This window comes from Numida meleagris, chromosome 11 (genome assembly GCF_002078875.1).
Source record: "Numida meleagris isolate 19003 breed g44 Domestic line chromosome 11, NumMel1.0, whole genome shotgun sequence".
NCBI lineage: Eukaryota > Metazoa > Chordata > Aves > Galliformes > Numididae > Numida > Numida meleagris.
The window spans coordinates 7,569,019-7,590,420 of NC_034419.1; the positions used below are offsets into that span (position 1 = coordinate 7,569,019).

The following is a 21,402-nucleotide window of genomic DNA, read 5'->3' on the forward strand; positions in this document are numbered from 1 at the left end:
TGTTTTAGTTGAAAATGAAGTTGTCTCTACACAATTCTCTTGCTCCATTTCTTTGATGAGTAAGTGTATCCAAAATATCCTTCATCAGACTCACAGGAATATCATGTTTTTTTGACACTGCTTGGCCAGTTCAGATGTAATTAGGCAGTAAGAGATAGTTTGGAAATCAACAAGTATTAGCAAAGCAAAAGCAAAGGAGACTTTACAGATAAAGTTTAGCAGGCAAGAAAAACATGTGCTTAGGTATGTTCATCTGTAGATGCTACATTCCCACTGAGTTGTAATGGGTATGACTTCAAATCACGAAAATAAAACCAAGTCACAGATTCAGTTTTTTTACTTAACGGCGCTTAATAAAGCTCAGCAAAATTTTAAGTCCTCTAATGGGGAAATTGCTTCCTGTGATAATTGTGACAGTAAGAGAGCATGACACGTTAAAATCCTAGACCTTCCCCACACACCTGTCAATTTACCAAGCCATAGTAGGAAGAATACTCTTGCACAAGGTCTTGTAATGTTAATCACATTTGTAAATGTGAGAGAAGAGACTGATGTCCTAAACCTTATGCAATCCCACCATCTTCTTGAATCTTAAGGGGGGCTGAAAGACTGGTCTGCTTTCATTGGCAGCTGTCAGTATGAAACCCTTGTGTTGATACAAGTGAGGGCAAACACGAAATTACAGGTGAGATAAATTTCAGTCATTCTTAGCAACAGATAAGGATAAAAGAAGAGAAAGAGAGAAGGTGCAGTAGAGCTACTCAGATAAATTTTAAGAAAATTCTAAATTGTTAAATTTGTCATGTCCGTAATGGAAACATCAGAAACAACAAAATTTTCCTGACCAGTTTTAGTACCTTTAATGAGGTACTATTTGGGGGAAAATTTATCCTAAATAAATACATTTCAGAAACATGTGTGATTGCAAATGCAGTTTTGTCCACTCCCCTGTCAGTGCGTAATAGATACACCACTGGCTCTGAAACAGATTGTCTTGAATGGAAGCTCTGTGGAGTCCAAGAGCCTGTTTAGTGTAATCTATTTTTGTCATACTTGGTCTTGTTTTCTCACTTAGCAATTAGTTTAAGATAGGCTTAACATTTTGTGCTGATGTGCAAGTGTATCTCTGTGTTAAGGAAGAATGAAGGGGTGAAGAGGGAAATGAAGGAATGAGGGAGAGGCATTGTCCAAGAGATGCATCAGTGTGAAGTCAGAAGAGCTGCCTGCAGTTCCCAGCCTTGCTGCTGTCCTGTCATTTGACCTTGAACACACATTTTCTTGTGCCTTGATTTCCCCATCTGTAAGGTGTAACTAGTGTCACTTTCTTTACCCTTGTGCTATTTCAGTGAAAGAGTTTTGAATGAAAATTGTTATGGTGTTTTTATTATTACAATTTTGGGAAGCAGATTACAGGCATAAGTTCTAGGCAAGGTAATGCTTCTGCCCCCTACCCACAGAGTTATTTTAACTGCTGAAACTCTCTAGAGATCCCCAAGTCTTAACACAAAAAAAATATTTTTGGCTTCAGTAAAATCTGTCGAATTTTAGTTATCAAATACATGTGAGCACCCATAGTTAATGAGTTAGTGACGCACAACATCACTGAAATAAAAACAACTGTAAGTCCTTCCCAATTCCACAGAGAAAGAATAAGAAATTGTCCATAAATATAAACAAGTTTGGCACAGGCTAAACCATGAATAACTCCTTTAACGGTTATATGTTAAAAAAATTACATTCCACGGATTTATATATTTTTTTCCTTTAAGTGAAAAAATAGTGTTATGCACTGCCTAGGAAATCTCACAGGGTGGCAGAAGCTGAGTAACATTTCCATTCTGTGTGCTCTGTAATACAGCTTCTCATCTTGTTCAGAATTCTGTGTGCTGTTCTTCCCATGTTAACATCAAGATATGTTTTTGCTGTGCCTATAGCGCAGAGGTTGAAACAAACCCTAGAGCCCTGTGATACCGAATATCCAGCTTTTGTTTCCGAACGCACTATAAAGGAGACCACGGGGAATATTGCTTGCGATGACTGTTTCAAGTAAGCCCTTTTGATTTTTTTTGTACAATTTTGTGGCAAAGCAGTAAAACTGAATTGTTCAAGGTTATGTTGAAGAATGTACAAGTCGGTACGTTTTATCTTAGATAACGACTGCTGTCTCTTATTCCAGGGGTCATTTACAAGTTCAATACTCTTAAATTAAAGCAGTGCATATTATTTTCTTTTTAAAAAAATATAAAACCAGTAGACACTTTTGCTAATTTAAGAGAATATTGAAGTCTTCTCCTGGGAATGGGTAGCACTCTAAAGGCAAATTTTGCGGAGATTTAGATACAGAGAAGTTAGTACTGTTAGCGCCTCTACACAGGAGTGGAACTCTGCTGGGTAGATTACAAGTTCCCTTGTGCTATGGTGAAATCTGGTTGTTTTGCTTGCATGCCAAGTGTTTCCTGCTTAGAACTGTAAGGCTGAAAGAGTGGGAGAAGATTAAACCTATCCTTCAAGCTTTCAGTGCTAGGAAGCTGAGTTAGTAGTAGCACATCCCTCATGTCAGTGCTGTAACCTTGTCAGTTCTGCCAGTGCTACTGTAAAGTTGCCCATCATAGGGTTAAAAGAAGAGGATGACTTTCTTCCTTCATACCGAAAATGTCTCTTCTGTATTTCATGCCTACGTACAATGACATTTGTACTGTAGTTATGCTGCACTCTAATTGGAGAATTGAGTAGGTGTTGAACATGAATATTGTTTATGCAAATTTCTGTACTTCAATAAGTCTCTTTTAATTGGATTTCCTTTTTGCTGAGACGTCATAATCACAACGGAGATTAACATTTACAGCAATAATTTGTCTATCAATATAAATGTCAAGGATTTATAAGTCAAACAAAAATTGTTACATCTGTCCCCTTCCAGAATAAAACAATGTGCAGATAGCATAGGTGAAAACATCTTTTTGAAGTCAATAGCTATGCTTCTGGATTGGCTGCTAAATTTTCACCTCAGTGTATTCACTGTTGTAGAATAGGGAATAAGAGTAAGTGCACTGGAGATATCTTTCAAGTGCTGATATTCACTTTTAATTATACGGAAATTAATAAAATCTAGTGCGAATAATTGTTCTTCTATGGCTTTGCAGGATAGAAATACAAAAGTTCTTCGTAAGTCAATCCAAGGGAACACTTTAAGTGTAACAAGAGGTCTCACTGACTGAAAAAATCAAACAACAAAATCAAGCTATGGCTTTTCCACTTGACATGTCAAATACAATGTACATTGCTCTGCTTTGGGTGCTTGGTGCCAGCTTTGTGGAGTTCAAGCAGTTTTGTGATCATTTAGCAGAATATTATTGAGAAGCTGTGTAACAATTATTATATCTCTTGTGATTAAATATTGCAAACAAGCATGTTTCTATCAAAAGAAGATTAATCAAACATGAACATGTTTTCTCAAAGGAATGTAGATTTCAGTCTGTCTTCTTAGGTAACTTCAGGTCAAAGGAAATAACTTTCAAAAATAACACGATTCTGCAATGCTTGGACTGCAATGAGTTGGAAACTGAGTTGAGTGAAAATTATAGCATTTCAAAAATAATGCACTAAGATCTTTTTCATAGAAAAACATTTTGTGTTCCACAGTGGAAAGAAAAGAAAAGAAAACCCTGTAAGTTACAAACTGATCTCAAGGCACCCATTATTTTCCTCTGCAAGCAATGGCAAAGCCTGAAGAAATAATCCAGAAGAACTGTTAGATTCTCATGGGAAAGTTCTTCATTATACCATTTACCCACTGTCATTAACAATCTACAAATTGCATCTAAGATTGCAGACTACATTAGATTCCAGATATTTTTGTTATAACCCCAGACACTTTCCCTCAGAACAGCTAAGGAATTTGACCCAAAGTCCTTTGTAGACCTACATCTTCTGACCCAGTTTTCTGTTTCGTGGCCTCAGTATCAGTAAATATTTTTACAAGCGTGTTGCTTAACACTTGTAATTTAAGAATGATGAGCTCAATCACTCAAAATTAGGGTTCAGCCTTATATGCAGTGAGTTGTGAACTGATGCTTTGCTCAGTGAATACATCTGAACAGTGTCTATTGTGTACATGGGGCTCAATTCACCTCCCTTTGAGACAGTGGAATATTTTAATGTGCCCACCTTGGATTGTGTTACAGATTAATCTATTTATGATGCATACTTTCCAACATTGATTACAAATAGAAGAGGTATGTAAATATTTAGCTGAACATTCACCCATGCTAATATTGTAGAATAATCACTTCCTTTCAAGTACACTCTGGAAAAAGTCAGTATACTGTGAACAGGTTTGGAACTAGAAGTTGTGCACTACTCTACTGCAAGGAAATTTTTGTTGTAAGTTACTTATTCAAGTCACTATCCTTCTTTCCTACAGTGTCAGGCACAAGAGAGCCCTTGTCTGAAAAAAGAGAATAAAAACAGTTGCAGAGTAGAGGTAAAGATGGTGACTGCTGTTAACTGAAACTGTAGAGTGTTACTTAGATAAGATATTTTGGAGTACAAATACTGTGCTATTGCTAACAAAGTCACAGTCATTGTCAACAGGGTCATGTGGTGAGAGACAAGGGCTCAGTTTTATTCAATACTGAATATGCTGTTACTGATCTTGGAATACTCAGCACTTCACAGTGCTTAATCGAAGGGAAACAGTTACCAACTACAGTTAGGAAAACTGAACCTTGGTTTTATAAAGGCTCAAACTTTTAATGATGGATGCTTACACTTAAAGTATCCTCACAAATAAATCATACTCAGTGATTTATGCTAATTACTTCATAAATGGCTGGATCACCTTTGCAAGTCATCTCTCAAAACTTATTCTAGCAATGGAAAGGCACCTATAGACTGAAATTGACTTGAGTCAGGCACTAAGTATATAAAGATATATAAAGTACACTCTCTATATGTAAACTTATCTCTTACTAGCAAAAAATAAATACTACTTTGGGATAATTTGCAGTGTTTAAAACTGATTTTCAAAAATATAGGTTTTATTAAGAAAGCAGGAGCCTAAAAGAAAACAAGAATTAACGTAAGAATGTCATTAGGGTCAGGGTTTGGCTTTCCAACCCCATAATTTTTTGTTATTCAATATCCCAACAATTATTAAATTAATCTGTTATTTAAAGAACAATCAAAAATAAGTCAACCCACATTTTCTATGTGCTGTCAACAAAAGAGAAAAAATGAGATTTTTAAAAAATATGAAATGCTTTCATATTTTCCAGTAAGCTAATCCCTTTTATAGCAAAATAATAAGAAAAAGGAAAAAGAAAAGGAAAGACAAAAGGAAAGAGAAAGGAAAAGAAAAATGAAAAGAAAAAGGAAAAGAAAAAGAAAAAGGAAAAGAAAAAGGAAAAGGAGAAAAAGAAAAAAAGAAAAAGAAAAAGAAAAAGAAAAAGGAAAAAAGGCGATGCATCAGAAAAGTGAGATGATAGACCGATAAATGTTCCATGGTAGCTTCAGTACTGGAAACACTGAATTGCTAAAGAGTCAGAAATACACTGATGGCTCTTGATGTAGGTTTTAAAGAAGTTCTACTGCTTGGAAATGTAGTTTTTGTTTGTTTGGTTGGTTGGTTCTCATTTTTTTTGTTTGTTTGTTTGGTTGGTTGGTATTTTTATTATTATTAGGCATTAGATTTGAAGTCTTTGACTAACGTAGCATCTCAATGCTTTTGCAGTTTTATGAGGTATTGTTCCAGTGTGTTAGCCAATTTTTAATGCAAGTATGTCAACTAAAGTTCTCCAGCAATTCTCACCAGATGCATGACCAGTTTTTGCTTTCTGCTGTTCTTTGCATTACAGTTTAATTGCTGATATTTAAGACCACTAAGAATCATATTTTGTTGGTATAAATTAGAAAGGATTTTAGTCTATCTGACCAAATCAGTTACCTGACATTTTTAATGTATCCACTCATCAATTTTTAGAACAAACAGAAAAAATGTTTTCTCTAATTGCAAATCTCATTTATGGAGGATTCTAATATTTTTACTTAGTTTCAGTTGGGAAAACACCATTAATTGTATTGTTAACTCATGAATGTGGATATAAACAATCTTTTGTAGATCCAACAACTTACTAAATAAAATGATCTATTAATACATTAAGTATGTATATTAGAATTACAAGGAACCATTTGAGTTCATGCTTGCCAAATTTACATGTGCAACTATAGAAGCTATGAGTATGCTAATCAAACAGCAATTGCACAGTCAAATGTTTTAAAATCTGCTCTTTTAACCTCTCATGTTCTTGTGTGATGAGATACTAGACTTGAATGCAGATCAAGTGCTTCCAGTGACCCAAAAGGCAAAGTGCCCTTCTATTCAAATTGAAGTAGTCATAGGTCCACAAGGTCAATACCATAAGCATAAAGAAATGTTTCGGTTTTTTTTCCAGTTGATTTTTTCCAATTGATTCTTTGTGCATAAACTTAAGACATAAAATAAAGAGAAAAGTAAAAATCAGAGAGGTATACGCTCAGTAGAGAAGCAAGGAAATATATAGCTACAATCATCCTAACTCCTGGAAAGACTTCTACACTGGTTTTATATATGCAAGATGTAACGTGAGTGTTCCATTTACTTTATTGTATATCACATATAAATTAACTGTTAAATAGATAGGAATTGCTTAATTAATTAAATACTGGCCTAGGTATTGTATATTTGGCTGAACATTGTGTTCTGTTCATTGTCAATAAAAAGAAGTTGGTCATGATGGAATTATTGTTCAGGATGAGGCTGAACCATTTGTGTGAATGTTTAGTGGCAAATTTAAGATTTGTCCACTGATTGCATTTATTTGGCAGTAAAAGATAAATAACAGTACAAATTAGATTCAGATTGTTCAGGGCATGAGCATTTTAGTGTCAGGAATGGTGCAATCTGTGGACATTAAAATGGTAATGGTTTTTAAAAACCGCTTAATCTTGAGCTATGCCATCGTTTGCTAAAATGTTTCTGCATTTGTTGCTCAGTAGAAGCTTGCCAAACTGCTGTACTTGATCGTGTTTAAAATGTGTAAATAAATATGCAGTTCAATTTCCCATGAAATAAATAATCATTTGCCTTTTCAGATGTAGTTAGTTTACTTCTAAACAAATCAGCTTGCCACATAAAACAAGCAAAGCATCAAGGGCCTATTTCTTCTCATTCGGAGCTCTATATACATTCATCAGAATATTCCTGTAGATTTCCTGGGGTAGTTTGGGCAGTAAATCAGCCTTCTCGAAGACATCTTATGTTGTATTCATTTTACTGTATCCATCTTATATGACCCTGAAGGAAAGCAAATGTTCTCTGCATTTCACTATACTTTATGTTTAGACTGTATGTTTTTATATAGCTGCTTTTTGGTAACCATGCCAAGTACACACAATACCATGCACATAAATGGTTTTGACCTATGCTCATTTGGAATCAAAGGTGTACTGTAGTCACACTGGTGACCTTAGGAATGGTGGACAGATCTTAATCTCTGAGAGTTTTGTTTAGATGTTCGTTGAAGTCAAGGAGTATCTACGAAGGAGAGTCAATGTTTCACATACCTCAGTAGTTTATCGTTTAAGTCTCAAGTGCGCCTCTGTTTTGAAATTGGGATCTTCCAGACTCGCAGAGCACTTACGTGTTAAGAGGTTTCTGGAGCAACATCAGCTTTTGAAGAACCTTGTGGTAATCAAAACCCTTAAAATCCAGGAGACCCCCAAAGACTGTTTCTTTTTGCTTTCTTTGCAAAAAGTATCAAATTATGCAACCTAGACTGGTAGAATTCTTTATTAAAGGTCTTTATACATAGTGTAAAATCCTATATCATGTTACCAACACGTCAACAATTGTATGTTGAGTAAGTTTCTCTTCACTCCAAAAGCAACAGTGATTACACTGTTTGGCATGCAGGTGCAATTTAAAGCCACTGTGTGGGTAATTTTATCTCTACCCTTTGATAATGTATATTTTTAATGACCAGTTTAGGAAACACTGTAAATTACTATTTTCTTTTAAGAAATTGGATATAGTTATTCATTATTATTCTTGTTTTTATTTGTATCAAAGCTTTCCAAAGGGAACAAATACCTTGGAGTTTGCTTATCTAGTTGAAAAAGCTATGCACATCTCTATTTGCTAATTCAGTTTCTCTCTTGCAATTTTTTTGGCATTGTAGCAGTCATGAAAAGGCTAAAGAATAAAAAAGACACTATGGATCAAAAATTAAAGTAAAAAATTAATCTGACCACAGTAATCTTCTTTTTCAAAGGATGTTTTTAATGACAAGGAATATGTAATGAATGTGATGAGGTTTCCATAGAAGGAAGAGAAAGATGAGGAAATGTACAGGGGTCTTTTCTTGCAGTTAAATAAAATGTTTTCATTAGGGAACTTCATAGCACTGAACTGGTGAACACTGCACCACTTGGTTCATTTGTAAGTACTTTAAAACCCTGGAGATACATGGCGTGACTTCCTAGCAATTCCATCCATTGATGTTTTCATTAGTTTCAGTGTACTTTTTTTTTTTTCTGACAAGTAGGATGAGATGTGCTACACCTCTTTGCTCTTCAGTTCCCTACTTATATCCTCCAAATATCCCACAGCTGAACTGCTTGAGATGTTTACATATAAAACTTATATGTGGGAAGGTGGTGATATCCACCATTCGGTGTTCATAGTTAAGCTCAGTAGTGCTATAAAATGTAAATATTACCACTGCTTAAAAGTAACATAATTGTACATTTTAAACAAGCAGTAATAAATATTAAACAAATGATAGATAGAAGCTGACACAGTGAAAGGATGCTTTGTAATGACAGGAGATTTAAAATGTTATGTGAATGTCATAATATATTCAGCTGAGTAGTAATATACATATCAAAGGTTATTTGGAATGAGAAAACTTATTAAAATTGGAAAACACTGCCATGAATTTTTAAAGCCAGGTACACTTGTGAAGAATTGCTAATACTAGGGAACTCATGTCAGTTTATAAGATATTCACAATATAATACAGCCTGATTAATGAAAAACAATACAAACGCAACTTAGGCATCCGTATGTTTAACACTTCTCTTTATAGTGAACTTTGGAGTTTAACAGATATTTAATAACCTTTATGTTGGAAAAACACCATGAATCTTAATATTTGAATTCTATACAAGGGAACAGTTATACATTTCCTTAAATAAAACAGAATTTTAAATTTCCTTACATAATACATATGTGGAGATGATGACAGGTACTGCACACAATTCTTTCAGATGTGGTCGCCCCAGTCATTACTTCATATCTATAAAAGCAGCATTCTTTCAAAGCACACTGTGGAAACATCCAATGAGCATTTTAGTTCTAGATTTTATTACAGATTTTTAAATGAAAGTCCCAATCATCTTTGCTATATATACTTCAGTTTTTGCATCAGGGCAGTCCTGGAGAATTCCAGCTTGATTTCTTCTAGATGAAATTAAATCAAAAGTTTAATATATCTTACCACTAATGGTTGCTCTGTTCAGGCAACAAGACAAGCAAGTTTGAAATATACCCCCATGGTGTGAAGAAGGTAGACATTAAATCTTTATTACTGCATGTTTCGGATAGATCTGTTGCTATTATGCCACCTTATCTGCTAATGCAGGGATAGCCAGTACTGATCAAAATTGTATTTTTCTTATGTGTCTGATCTTATTCCATATAGTGTCAGAATTTCTCTCTTCTGTTTATATATAGGTAGAAATGACCAATAAACAAATTCTTAATTATTATATTCTTATATTCTGTATTCCTAGAATCCAATTCTCCTAGTAGCTAACCATCATGGCATTGAGACAGGTGGTTTATTTATACTGGCAAAATAGTCTTCAGTAGTAAATTGCTTCTTTGCAGCTTTGTAGTGCTTTCTAGACCCAAAGCTGTGAAAAAGAGTAGTTAGCACATGTGCAATACAAAAGTAACTTTTAAAATACCATGTGATATTTATGAGCCTTCATAAGTCAGAGGAAATCAACTAAGTTTTTAATCTTTATATTCAGAATTCAGCTTAGACATCATCTAACATTTTAAAATATCTGAGATGTCTCTCAATATGAAACACAGCTACTTGAGTATGGCTCAAAAGCTCTGCTAAAAAACGCACACTGGCTAACACAGCAGAATTATATTCTCTCATCTTCTTGCTAACCTGTTGCCACTGTCAGAAAGCAACACTTGAGTTAAAAGAGCCCTCTGATATGATTTGTTTCATACCCATTACTTTAAACAGTTATCACAAAATTGGGTACCCACTCTGCCTATGGAGACACAGTTATACCACGCTCTCAAAAGTGAGCTCAGATTTGTTCAGAGACATCAACTTTGACTGATATTTAAAGTCTGTGGTAATTCTGAGCTTGATATCTTTGCAAAAGTTTTGCAGTTCACTTTAAACCTAGTGATCTGAAATTTTATTTATCATACATCATCACAAATGTGGGCAGCTGGAATAGAAACCTGAGGAAGGTTGTCACATTCCTCATTATGCAAAGTCCTTTTGTAAATTTCAAATTCAATGTATTCAAAACTTTTGAGTGTTTGTAAAGTTTCTAATGGGGGATTGGTAAGGTACTATTTTTGAAGCTGAAGATATTTATGAGAAACCAGTTCCTGATAATGTGATATGAATGGCACTTTTGGAGTTTCCTGTCTGAAAGGGCTGACAGTTGGACTAGATGATCTTAGGGGTCTTTTCCAGCCTTAATGATGTTACAGTTCTATGAAACAAAGTGGTTACCGACCATGCAACAACTTTCTGGTGTTCTAAGCCTACAGCAACAGTGAAGATTCCATTGTTCCTTTTTATTCTTCATTCTGAACTTTGCTTTGAGTAGGTATGTTTATACTGACATGAAGTTGTGCTCAAGTCAGTGAGACTATATGTAGTAGTAGCAATATTTTAGCTTGGGCTCAGGTTACAGGCCTGAGCCAGAGAGCTTATCTACCTCCTTCTATATGATAGAATGACTAGATCTTTTTTTTTCATATAGTTTAACTGCTCTCAAAAATGTTATTAATGGCATATGTATTATTTCTATAAATTGCATTAAAGATGCTCCATTCCCTATCTCCATTTATTTTTGGTGGAAAAAAAGAAGCAACAACAACAAAAAACAAGTAGCCCAGTGCATGAGTGCGAGATAAGCATTTCATTCATTCGTTTAAAAAATGTGATAAGTGAGAGAAATGTGGGTTGGAAATGTAGCCAGCAGCCTGGAAAGCACATGACAGTAGTTGGGCAGATATCTGCATTTCAGTTGAATGGTTAAAGTTTGTTCCAGGCCATTAGGGTTGAACATTTGCAACCAATAGTTATGTGAGCAACAGATATTTGAGTGCAGAATGCACAACATTTTCCATTCACTCTACCCTGGTGCTAGAATGTTTTTTCTTTCTCTGAAAAATAGGAATGATCGAATTTGACATATATGAAATGTAATCCCAAAGTAACAACTAATCTTAATCCAAAATATACAAACTTCTATGGTGCTGGTCTGCACTGAAAAAAATACACTGAAAGGCCTGGAGGGAAATGGCTGAATTTACAGAGATGCTCAACATCCCATTTGGGGCTGAGTTGAATACCATGGAAATTCAGAATATTTTTTCAAGTCTTTGTACATGCATTTAGGTTGCCAATTTGAAAATATTGCCCTAATTGTTTTCAGTTCAAACAATCATAGTGTAATTCTTCCAGGCTTTGTAGGCTTCTTCTTCATGGCCAAAACAACTGCTAGCTAAAACATCTTTTTTATTACCTCCTAAAAATGATTGATATGATTGTGTATTGGCAGGAAAGACATATGCTAACACAACAATGGGATTTTATTCCAGTCATAATTTGAGTGCAAGTCCCACAGTCATCACTGTAATATTAAGCAATAATATTAGAATTCCTGCCATTATTACAGAAAAAAAAAAGAAAAATATTCTTAAAGGATTTTTTTCCTTGAATTGGGCTGTTAAAGCTCACTATCATGAAATTACATATGAATCTGAATAGCCATTTAAATGTTTATAGGATTAAAATCCCACCTAAGCCATATGTTTATTGCCATCATGTACATGACTCCATTGCATCTGTCATCATGAGCATGGGCAAAATAGCAGCATATTTTTTGTAAAATTTTTAAAAAATAGAAGTTGATTGTAAAATATACCATATAGATCAATAATTCTTAGATCTGAAGATATGTGGCATAAAGCACAACAGTGCAGTATCTCTATGATAGAACTAATTAAGTTTTAATTGAAAACATGCAGCACTGTATTTAAATAAATTATATTGCTTTTAATGTTATTGCCATACTCAAATTGTCTCCAGATTGCAAAGGAACATCTTCCATTCTTCAGAATAAGGGAATATACCTTTTCTAACTTTTAGTTTCCACAAACATAGTCTTGTCCTGTATGATTATAGTTCTCTGTTCCCTGTCATTCATTTTGTTCCCTCAAAGACTTTTCAGTTATTGTCTGAAGAAAGAAAGAGAAAACTAATCTGAAAATCAGAGATTGCTGAATGCTACTTAGATTTATTATGTCTTCGTCATTGACACAAGTCCTGTAGCAGTGTCACTGGCCACCAGATAATGGCAGCATGGTTCTCAGCCAGGAAATGGAAAATAGTTCAGTCGGTGATGGCATTTGGGATGCCAGTGGACAAAGAAATAGATTCGCTTTCCTGCTTGGAAATACGGAGACTAAGCCAGTTTACAGTGATATCGATTTCCTTTAATAGCAGATGATACAGTCAAACAGAGGAGAGTAAACAAACGTTAAGACAGCTTAGCGGAACGAGACATGTATTTGAAACTGAATTTCCTCAGTTCTGCCTGCTATGGCTACACTTATATTAGGAAAATGCTTCTGGTTGAAGCCAGCATTGGAGAGAAGATGCTAAGCCTATCATATGCAGAGTGTGTGCCTTGCAACTCAGGTGGTCATGAAGCAATGTCCTGCCTTAAGCAGTAATGACAATAAGTGGCTTACTGAAGAGTGTGATCTTCAGGCTGGCCAGAAAACACATCTTCTTACTTCAAGACAAGTTGTTCTATTATCCCTTCCCTTTCCCTCAGCTCTGAACATCTCCCTCCTTTCCAAGGCAGTTTGTCTCTCTCCCAGTTGTCTTATTGATACTTTGCCACTTGAGAGATTCAGAGTCTCAAGAAAAAAGGAAAAGAAAGAAGCACTTGGTGTGGAATGAAGATTGTGCAGCAAGGGTGGTGTCTGCTCAGTCCCTTCTCCACAAACTTGAGTGTGTTTTCTAATTGTTCCACCTTAAAGGAGAAAGTAAGTCTCATACCAAAAAAAAGAATTGCCATTTATGAAAGGAGTAGATTAAAAAAAAAAACAAACACAAAAAACATAGTTTATCGAAGAAAAAATATTGTATGCCATATATTTATTGTAACTGTGTGAAAGCTCTCATATATACAAGCAAAAGGAAGAGATTTGAATGTAAAAATCAGGTATTAACATACTTTGCTAGATATTTCAGAACAGGTGTTGTGGTCTGCACTTTCCTTTAGGCATCACATTTCACCAAGTTCAGGTTGCTTTTCTTTACAGGATCACTATTTTGCCATTAAAGAGAAAGGAAGACAGGAAGGCAGAGGATATTCAGATCACCAAAGCCAAGTTCCTGGTCTGAATTATCCTTGAATTTTTTGTGTGTCTGCACATACTCTGTTCAGATTGGAGATGATTAGTGTTCTAACATAGGCACCTAAGTCACATGAGCACTCAGCATGACTGCTCTCCAAGATGTGTGTGACAGTTCTATGATGCTTTCAAAATTGCAGGCCATCTTAAGAAATTACAATGCAGTAATAACTCACTTCTTAAAAGCATGCTTTATTATCATGCCTTCATAAGCACAACTTTAGCAAATATAATTATGAATGAATTCCAACTTAGTGTTTCATTCCACAATGAAAAAAAAATAATTTTCAAGGAGTAGATTAATATATACTTGCATACTTGAGAACTACATTTCTATTTCCAGGTAAAGCATGAAGCTAATTTTATTTTCCAGTTCATTGTGTGTGATATTTGTGCAGATGTTCTATATGAGCTAATACAGAAATAGGTTAGAAAGGAAAAGATAAAGTGTGTGCAAACGAGAAAAGTGTTGTCTAATGCTCTGACTTAAAATTCAGACTTTCTTGAAGGTTTGTTCTGTACTCTTAGTTTTTCTTAATCAGTAAAATAGTTTGGTATGAATAGGTTTTTTTCCTACTCCTTTCAAGTATTAAATTTCTTCCTTCCTCACCTTCCCCTGGAAAGCAAAGTGAAGAAGCTGTTTGTGTTTGAGCCTGTTTTGAACCTCTGGACTGGCACTTTAAATAAACCAAGCCAGTTCCTCAGTGGATGAAAGATGGAGCAAAAATTATTAATAAGGTTCTTATTGACTCAGTGTGGCTTTAACATAAGAGGAACCACGACAGCTTGTTATATTTTTTATATGGAGACATATGCTTTTGCTATGCTATGGCTGTCAAACGACGATGATACTGTTGTAAAGGAAAAAGATTCAAACCAAAAGATTTACATTACTTAACTTAAAAAGAGCTTTACCCTTTAAACACAAAACATTCTCCATAAACATTAAATATGGGCATTAAACATAGATTTCCTTTTAATTTGTTAACACAGCAATAAAGTTCAAGAGGAGTCCTTAGTCTGTTTCTGATTGTTTGCTCCCATATTACCAGAGACACAAAGGACAACCTCATCCAGCAGGTGTTCAGAAATGCTTATTGTAATATAAACTTCAGAGATTCACAGTGGAACTTACCTCAAAGACAAAACCTCTTTCATTACTTTGTCAGTAGCTTTATTTTCCACTGCAGTCATGGAAGCTGCCTTGTTAGAGGCTCTTCTCCCTCACTACTAAATCCTGGCATACACAATGACACATTTTGGTGGAATATTTCAGTTTTTAAAAGATTTTCTTCTGACTGTGTATATGCACATTTTATTTCCCCTGAATGTTCACTTCCTGAGACCTACTGGCATGTACATTCATTCAAAATGAGTTTCAAATATGCAAGTGCATGTCACCATGGAAGCTGAATGTCAGATGCCGAAAGGAGACACACTGCTGGGATGATGGTGGGCATGGAAGCAGTGCCACGTGAATTATCCAAATAGTCACAGAGCAACTGAAGAGGCTAATGATGGGAAGAAACTTCTTTGCCCATGATCTAGTGAGGGTAATATCTCATGTCTGCAAAATGATCTTAAATTAGAGCAGCTGAAAGAAGTTGAATTTGCTCATGCACATTCTATTACAAGAAAAGAAAGCTAAATAAGACTTTTTTCTTCTTCTTTTTTTTTTTTTTTGCCCAATTATTTGCTCAACTCAACCTCTGTCTTCAGTCCTCTGTCTTGGTGATATCTTTTTTTCACCTTTGCCTGTGACCTCACAGTCAATGACTGGTGAGGACATGCACTTAGCTTCACAACTTCATTGCAAGATTAGGTTTGATAATTGTGAAAGGGAAGACATTTGCTTCTTATGAAACTTAAAGTTTTCTTTTGAATTTCTCTCAAATATGGTCAATGAGATGTTCCAGAAAAATATTTGTTAAGATTTTATTATGTGCGATGGAAAAAAAATATTTCAGTGAGCCAAAAGTTTCAGATTTTTATAGTTCTTTGGATGACAATCACATGTTCTTTGGCAGTTACCATAAATTTAGGCACCTTACAAATGTCTGTAATAGAAGTATAGAAATGTAAAAGGTATATATAAAAATATAATTGACTATAGATTTGTAAAAATATCCAATGTTTGGTAAAATGAACCAGTCTAAATTGTAGATGTCTATCTTACAGTTGCAAAATTAGAAAGGTGTTTTTTTTCCTTAACCCAATAAATTTAATCTTTGCAGTTTCTTTAATTGATAATTTCCATAAATCCAGATATAGACATCCAAATAACCATTTCCAGCAAAATTTTCTGTAGAACATAATTCCTACCAACCTTTAAAGCTTCTGACCATTTTGTCTGAGAATCCATGTAATAATCTTCTCAACATCATAATTCTGTGGTGAAAACTTTCTTCTGAATTGCAGTACTTTCTTCTTTTCATTCCAGCTAGGGGAATTGATAGAAATATCAATATCCTTTTTATTTCTTCTACCTCTCTTCTATGTGGAAGAAGTACCCTGTACTGTACAGCTCTTATGCCACTCTGGTGAAGTGAGTGAAAGAAAAAATGAAATGGGAAATGGGGACTGTGTACTCCTTTTGTTAAATGGTAACATTCAGGCTAGCTGCATAGTACACATTTCCTCACATGCTTCAACATTTACCTGGGGGCCACAAATGTAGTTGTTACAAAAGGACTTTGTAATACCTTGAGTACAACAGAGTATTGGTTACTCGCCAGTCCTCAAAGAGGAATGAATCATTTAGCAAACAGTTAATTGTGATGACACTTTATGTCTTTCATGTCCTTTTCTGAACTAGTTTAAAAGATTCAATAAATATTATAAATATTCTGACTATTTCTAAATGCACAACATCCAAATTGTGCCACTTTGGGGAATAAAATCAAGCTGGGTTTGTTTTTTTTTTTTTTCTTTCCCATCTTTTGAGGTTTTAATTATTCATAATAGTTTTGAGAAATCCATTCAGTACAATTCTTGTCTATTAAGAATTTTCCCTCCTTTCCTTTTATTGGCCCCATTTCTCCCACACACAAATCCACAAAGCCACAGATGCTCCGTTACAATGATGTCAGTCTTGCTACATGCTCCAGCTGTTTGGTAGGTGCATTTATAAAGTTCAACCTTTTACGTTATGCCATAAATGTATATTTCATGTATAAACATAAAGCTAACACACTGCAGATCACTCTAAGTGTAATTTTAATGGAGGTTTAGTAAGTTTAAAAAATACTAAGAAGCGTTTCATCTTTCTGTTGGCAACATTTTTATAGCAGATTTTCCAATTATTTTTTTTTCTGGAGCTAGGTTCAAATATTCCCCACCCCTTCCACTACTTCATCTTATGTGATTTTTGGAAGATGCAAGGAGTTATTTTAGTAAGACAATATGTATTTTACTCAAAGATATCTGAGGAAAAATGTTTCTCTCCACATCATCTTGGTGCTCAAACCCTCACTTAAGGTTCTGTGCATTTAGCAGTATACCACACTGAAAAACACCTAATTCCTGGAACTTTCAGATTTCAAGAATACTTGGCTATTGGCAGAAATTGTAAATATTATATATAAATCCTGATCTAAAGTTTTAAGAAATTATGAAGAATTGTTTCTGAGCCTTAAATCTTTTCTTTTTCTTGCGTTCTGAATTTCAAAGAAAGGGTTAAACAATGCCTCCTTGGCCCTTCCACCCTCCCCTTTTCTCTTTGTAAGTGCTGAAGAGTTCAGCTGATTACAACTATGTGGATCATTAAACTGTACCCACAGGTTCCTTCCCTGGTCTCCCCTGGGTGCTTTCTTTCTTAGAAGCAATATCTTTATTTCTCTCTCTCCCTTTGAGTTGCATACTTTGTCTTAATTTGATTGTGGTGCTGAGTTATCACCATATTTGTACCATATAATTGGCATTATTATAAAGTACGTCTTCCCACTTATGAAGATTTTGAGGTTTAATCTCTGTTTTATTGGCCTAGAAATAAAATGACTCTCAGGATGCTAGATGAAAGCTGTCTCAACAATTCATGTTTCTTCATGCCATGCAAGATCCAGACTGAATAAAGCCCCAACGTGATTCTAGAGGCTATAGGTGGGACTTGGAGCTATTGCCATCTGGTTGCAGAAGAAGCTGTTTTACTTTTGCAGATTGGTTTCATGTGTACTTGAAAATTCCAGATCATAAATACATAGCAAGTTATTAATTAAGGAGAGAAGAGTCAGTATCAAAGGAAATAAAAAGAAGATAAGTTCCTTGGCAGTTCAGCTGCATTCCAGTTCAAGGTGACAGGCATTAACACATCAGCAGAATAAACCTATCTGTTCCATTCCACCTGTGTACCAACCATTATGTGCATCTCCAAATGCGTGACTATATTCTATCCGCTGAGCAAAGCATTGCCCAGAGCCCTCTTCTTCTGTAACATGTAGAGATTTAGTACAATATATGAAGTCAATGTGATCTGTGACTGTAACACAGGTGTTGCTGACAAGTTCAAAATACTCTAATAAAGCCTGTTGTTGAGAAATACAGAAAATGTCACCATTAATTATTTTCTTTTAATTTGCAGGTCCTTTGTAATCCAGCAAATCCCAAGCAGCAATCTCTTTATGGTGGTAGTAGATAATGAATGCTTCTGTGATTCTGTCCCACCAATTACCATGGCACCTATAGAAATAAGATATATCCTTTTATTTGCAGAGTTGTCAAGAAGAGATTCAAGATGAAAACACTGAAAATTTTCTTCTTACATAAAATGACTTAAGAACTTCAAAGGATGCATCACAGCTGGGGCTGGTTGAAATTAAGCCAGCTGAGAATGCATTCTTCATTACTTTCAAGGAGAATTCACATGTTTAGGTATTTAGGACAGCCAATAAAATTTAAGCAAACACACTAAAATGCATTTTTAAGTATCGTAAGGTCATAGTTTCTATTTTTAGATAGTTGAACTTCTTTCATGTTGGGGACTAAGTACGTATGTTCTTTCTGAGGCTAGAGATCCTGATATTAGAACTTCTGAAATTCCTGATTGTATGGACATTTTTAATTTTAAGACTGGGCTGGACCATTGAAAGCATTTCAGAATTCCGCTTTCCAAGTGTACAAAAATATAGCAAAGTAAATATAGCAATTGATTTTTAGTTGTCATACTTTTTATTCTGTGCTGTTCTATGTCTGTCAGGATTTGTTTTCTCCAGTGAGTTGGATTTTATCAAAAGCGGTGCGCTTTTATTGCAGGTGCTATTTAAAGACAGGTTAACAGTGTAAGTGCAAACAATGCTGTCTAAACAATGGATCACTGAGGCAAAAGCAGTAGAATTACATTATTATTCTTGTGTTGACCACACACCTCATGTAGAATCTTTGAATGAAAGGACAAAGTAAGATGCTGAAAGATTTTCACTGTATGCATTTCAAAGCACTCAAATGAACTCAGGACATTTAAATGTAGCATTCAGAAGATCTTTCCTTAACTACATTGTACATAATGAATCCCTTAAATGTGAACGTTTAAAATCTCAGAAGATAAGAAGACGCCCAGAATCTTGCCATGGATTTCACCCTGAAGTAAGTTTCTACTTTTTTTTTTTATTATTTTGGTCCCTAAAAGAGGTTTTATTTCTTTTTAAAAAAGTAAATAGGAAAGCTGTCTTAAAAGATGAAACTCATCAGAAAATATTCAGAATGCTCAGAACACTTAGTTGAAGGAAGCAAGTGATGCTCTAAGTGCAGAAAATCTTCTTAGTACTCCTGTAGATGGTGTCTTGTCTTGTTGCTTTTGTAGACTTTTTATATCATGGAATAGAACATGGTAGACCATGAGCACAGACTGGCAGCCAGGAATATCTGAGAGCTCACTTTGTCTAAGCACTCACCACAGGATTCCTCATTAGAGATGGCTGGGAACTTTAGGCTGCTAATGTTTTTATTTTGGAAACTAACTTCACAGTATCAACAGTGATGGAATATTCATTATGTTTACACATAGTATTTCTTGGGACGAGTCACTACTCATATTTACTATCCTGTGTTCTCCATAGTATTGATGGACAGTAAGGAGATCTGATAGAGACCAGGACGTGGTCTCTATCAGAGACAGTGGTTTGTGCAGTCGATAGACACACATTTTACACAAGAATAACTTTTTTAGTGCCTTTGGTTCTGAAGTGGAATGTAGAATGAGACCTAAAATGTGACATGGAGGACACTGTATGATTCTTGTTGATCCTGCTTTCTTTTAGTCTGTAGCCTAATTTGTTCAAATGAAAATGAATGCCTGTATTATTTTCTGAGTGTATTTATTTCACAGCTTTTGTTGTTTGTATCAATCTTCTGCTTATGCAGTTTGATAAATTCTCACATATCATAATTGAGAGTCTTGACTTGTATTTATTTTCCTTTTTGTTTTTTTTTCTTTCTTTTTTTCCTCTTCAGGAAAATGCCAGAGAATGTGGTGGTGTCCCAGGTCTTAGCGCTAAGCCTCCTTTTGTTCTTCTTCCTCTGCTATTGACAGTTTTCTCAAGGTGACATTGACTGATGTGTTCAATTGGCATGCTAATACATGGATAAACTGTGAACTGGGAAATGGTGCAACATAGAGGATATGAAATATAGTCAGAGCATCAGCATTTCATGATTTTAAACTGTTGGTGATATAAATTCTTAAAGATGTGTTGAAAAAAAAGATTTATCTTTTTACTTTGCTAGTCATGCAGATGTGAATTTGGCATATGGTAGTTATGATTCATCAAAAAAGGACTTGGTAGATAGAGATGATCATTGCTTTGTCCCATTGAAAATAATTTAAAATGGTGTACTTTTTCAATAAAGTATATTAAAATCACAGTTTCAGAGTGCATTTTAAGTTCAATAATATATTTGTTCTATTAATTGATAATGGAAAGGGAATAAACTAAGCCAAATATGTTTTTCTTGTACTCTTAGCCTGTTTCTGAAAAGATAATGAATAGAAAATGTGGAGTTAGCTTTTATAATAAAGCAGAATAGCTTTTATTAAGTCAAGGAAACACATGTGCATATATGAAGCTGAGCAGGTAATACGCTTTGTTGATTTATAGTGAAGTTTTGCTTTCTGGAAATAGCTATAAAACATCTTAGTCACATTTAGAGAGTGAGCCAAAGCCCGATTAAAGCCTTTTCCCTAACTTGGGCAAGCCTTACATCAGATCATTTGATTTGGTTGCATATGGCAAAATTAAATACTTTCATCTGTTAGAATTTGTAATGTATATAAAAGGATGATACTGTTCTGTTAGTATTCTGCCCTATGCACAGCGAGTCAGCTAGGACTTGCTGGAAATTCATAAGCAGAGAGAGTTTGACTTGTGACACATCTGCGTCAGCAGAAATTGTTATGGTTTTCACTGAGAAGCATTGAGGCTTACCCTCTCTGGGCAAAGATCAAGACCAATCTTTCTTAATTCTAGGCTTTATTTTCTTCTACATAAGGGATATAAGGTAAAGGAAACAAGTTTTTGGAGTCTTTAAAAGCCCGAAGCTACGAAGAGTGCTATTTATCTTACCCATCATATAATGAATTTCCTCATGTGGTTGGTAGTAATGTCCCTGTTATGGACATGTTTGTTGAGGACCTTTATCTTTGAAGTATGTTAATCTCTAGTTTATGTTTGGATTTT

At 34.9% G+C, this 21,402-nt stretch overlaps 1 protein-coding gene across 10 annotated transcripts in view; it reads left to right on the plus strand.

The window, feature by feature from the left end:
• Positions 1-20,590, plus strand: part of CACNA2D3 (calcium voltage-gated channel auxiliary subunit alpha2delta 3) — a 422,632-nt gene extending 402,042 nt beyond the window's left edge. For 8 of the 10 annotated variants that reach the window (XM_021409175.1, XM_021409173.1, XM_021409179.1 and 5 more), the window contains 4 exons: positions 1,935-2,046; positions 18,312-18,424; positions 19,230-19,312; positions 20,180-20,590. In XM_021409175.1, coding sequence (XP_021264850.1) covers positions 1,935-2,046; positions 18,312-18,424; positions 19,230-19,312; positions 20,180-20,272 — 401 coding nt within the window. In that variant the 3' untranslated portion in view covers positions 20,273-20,590. Of the gene's footprint in view, positions 1-1,934; positions 2,047-18,311; positions 18,425-19,229; positions 19,313-20,179 lie in introns of those variants that run through there. The other 2 variants (XR_002442442.1, XR_002442446.1) reach the window with 2 other exon arrangements.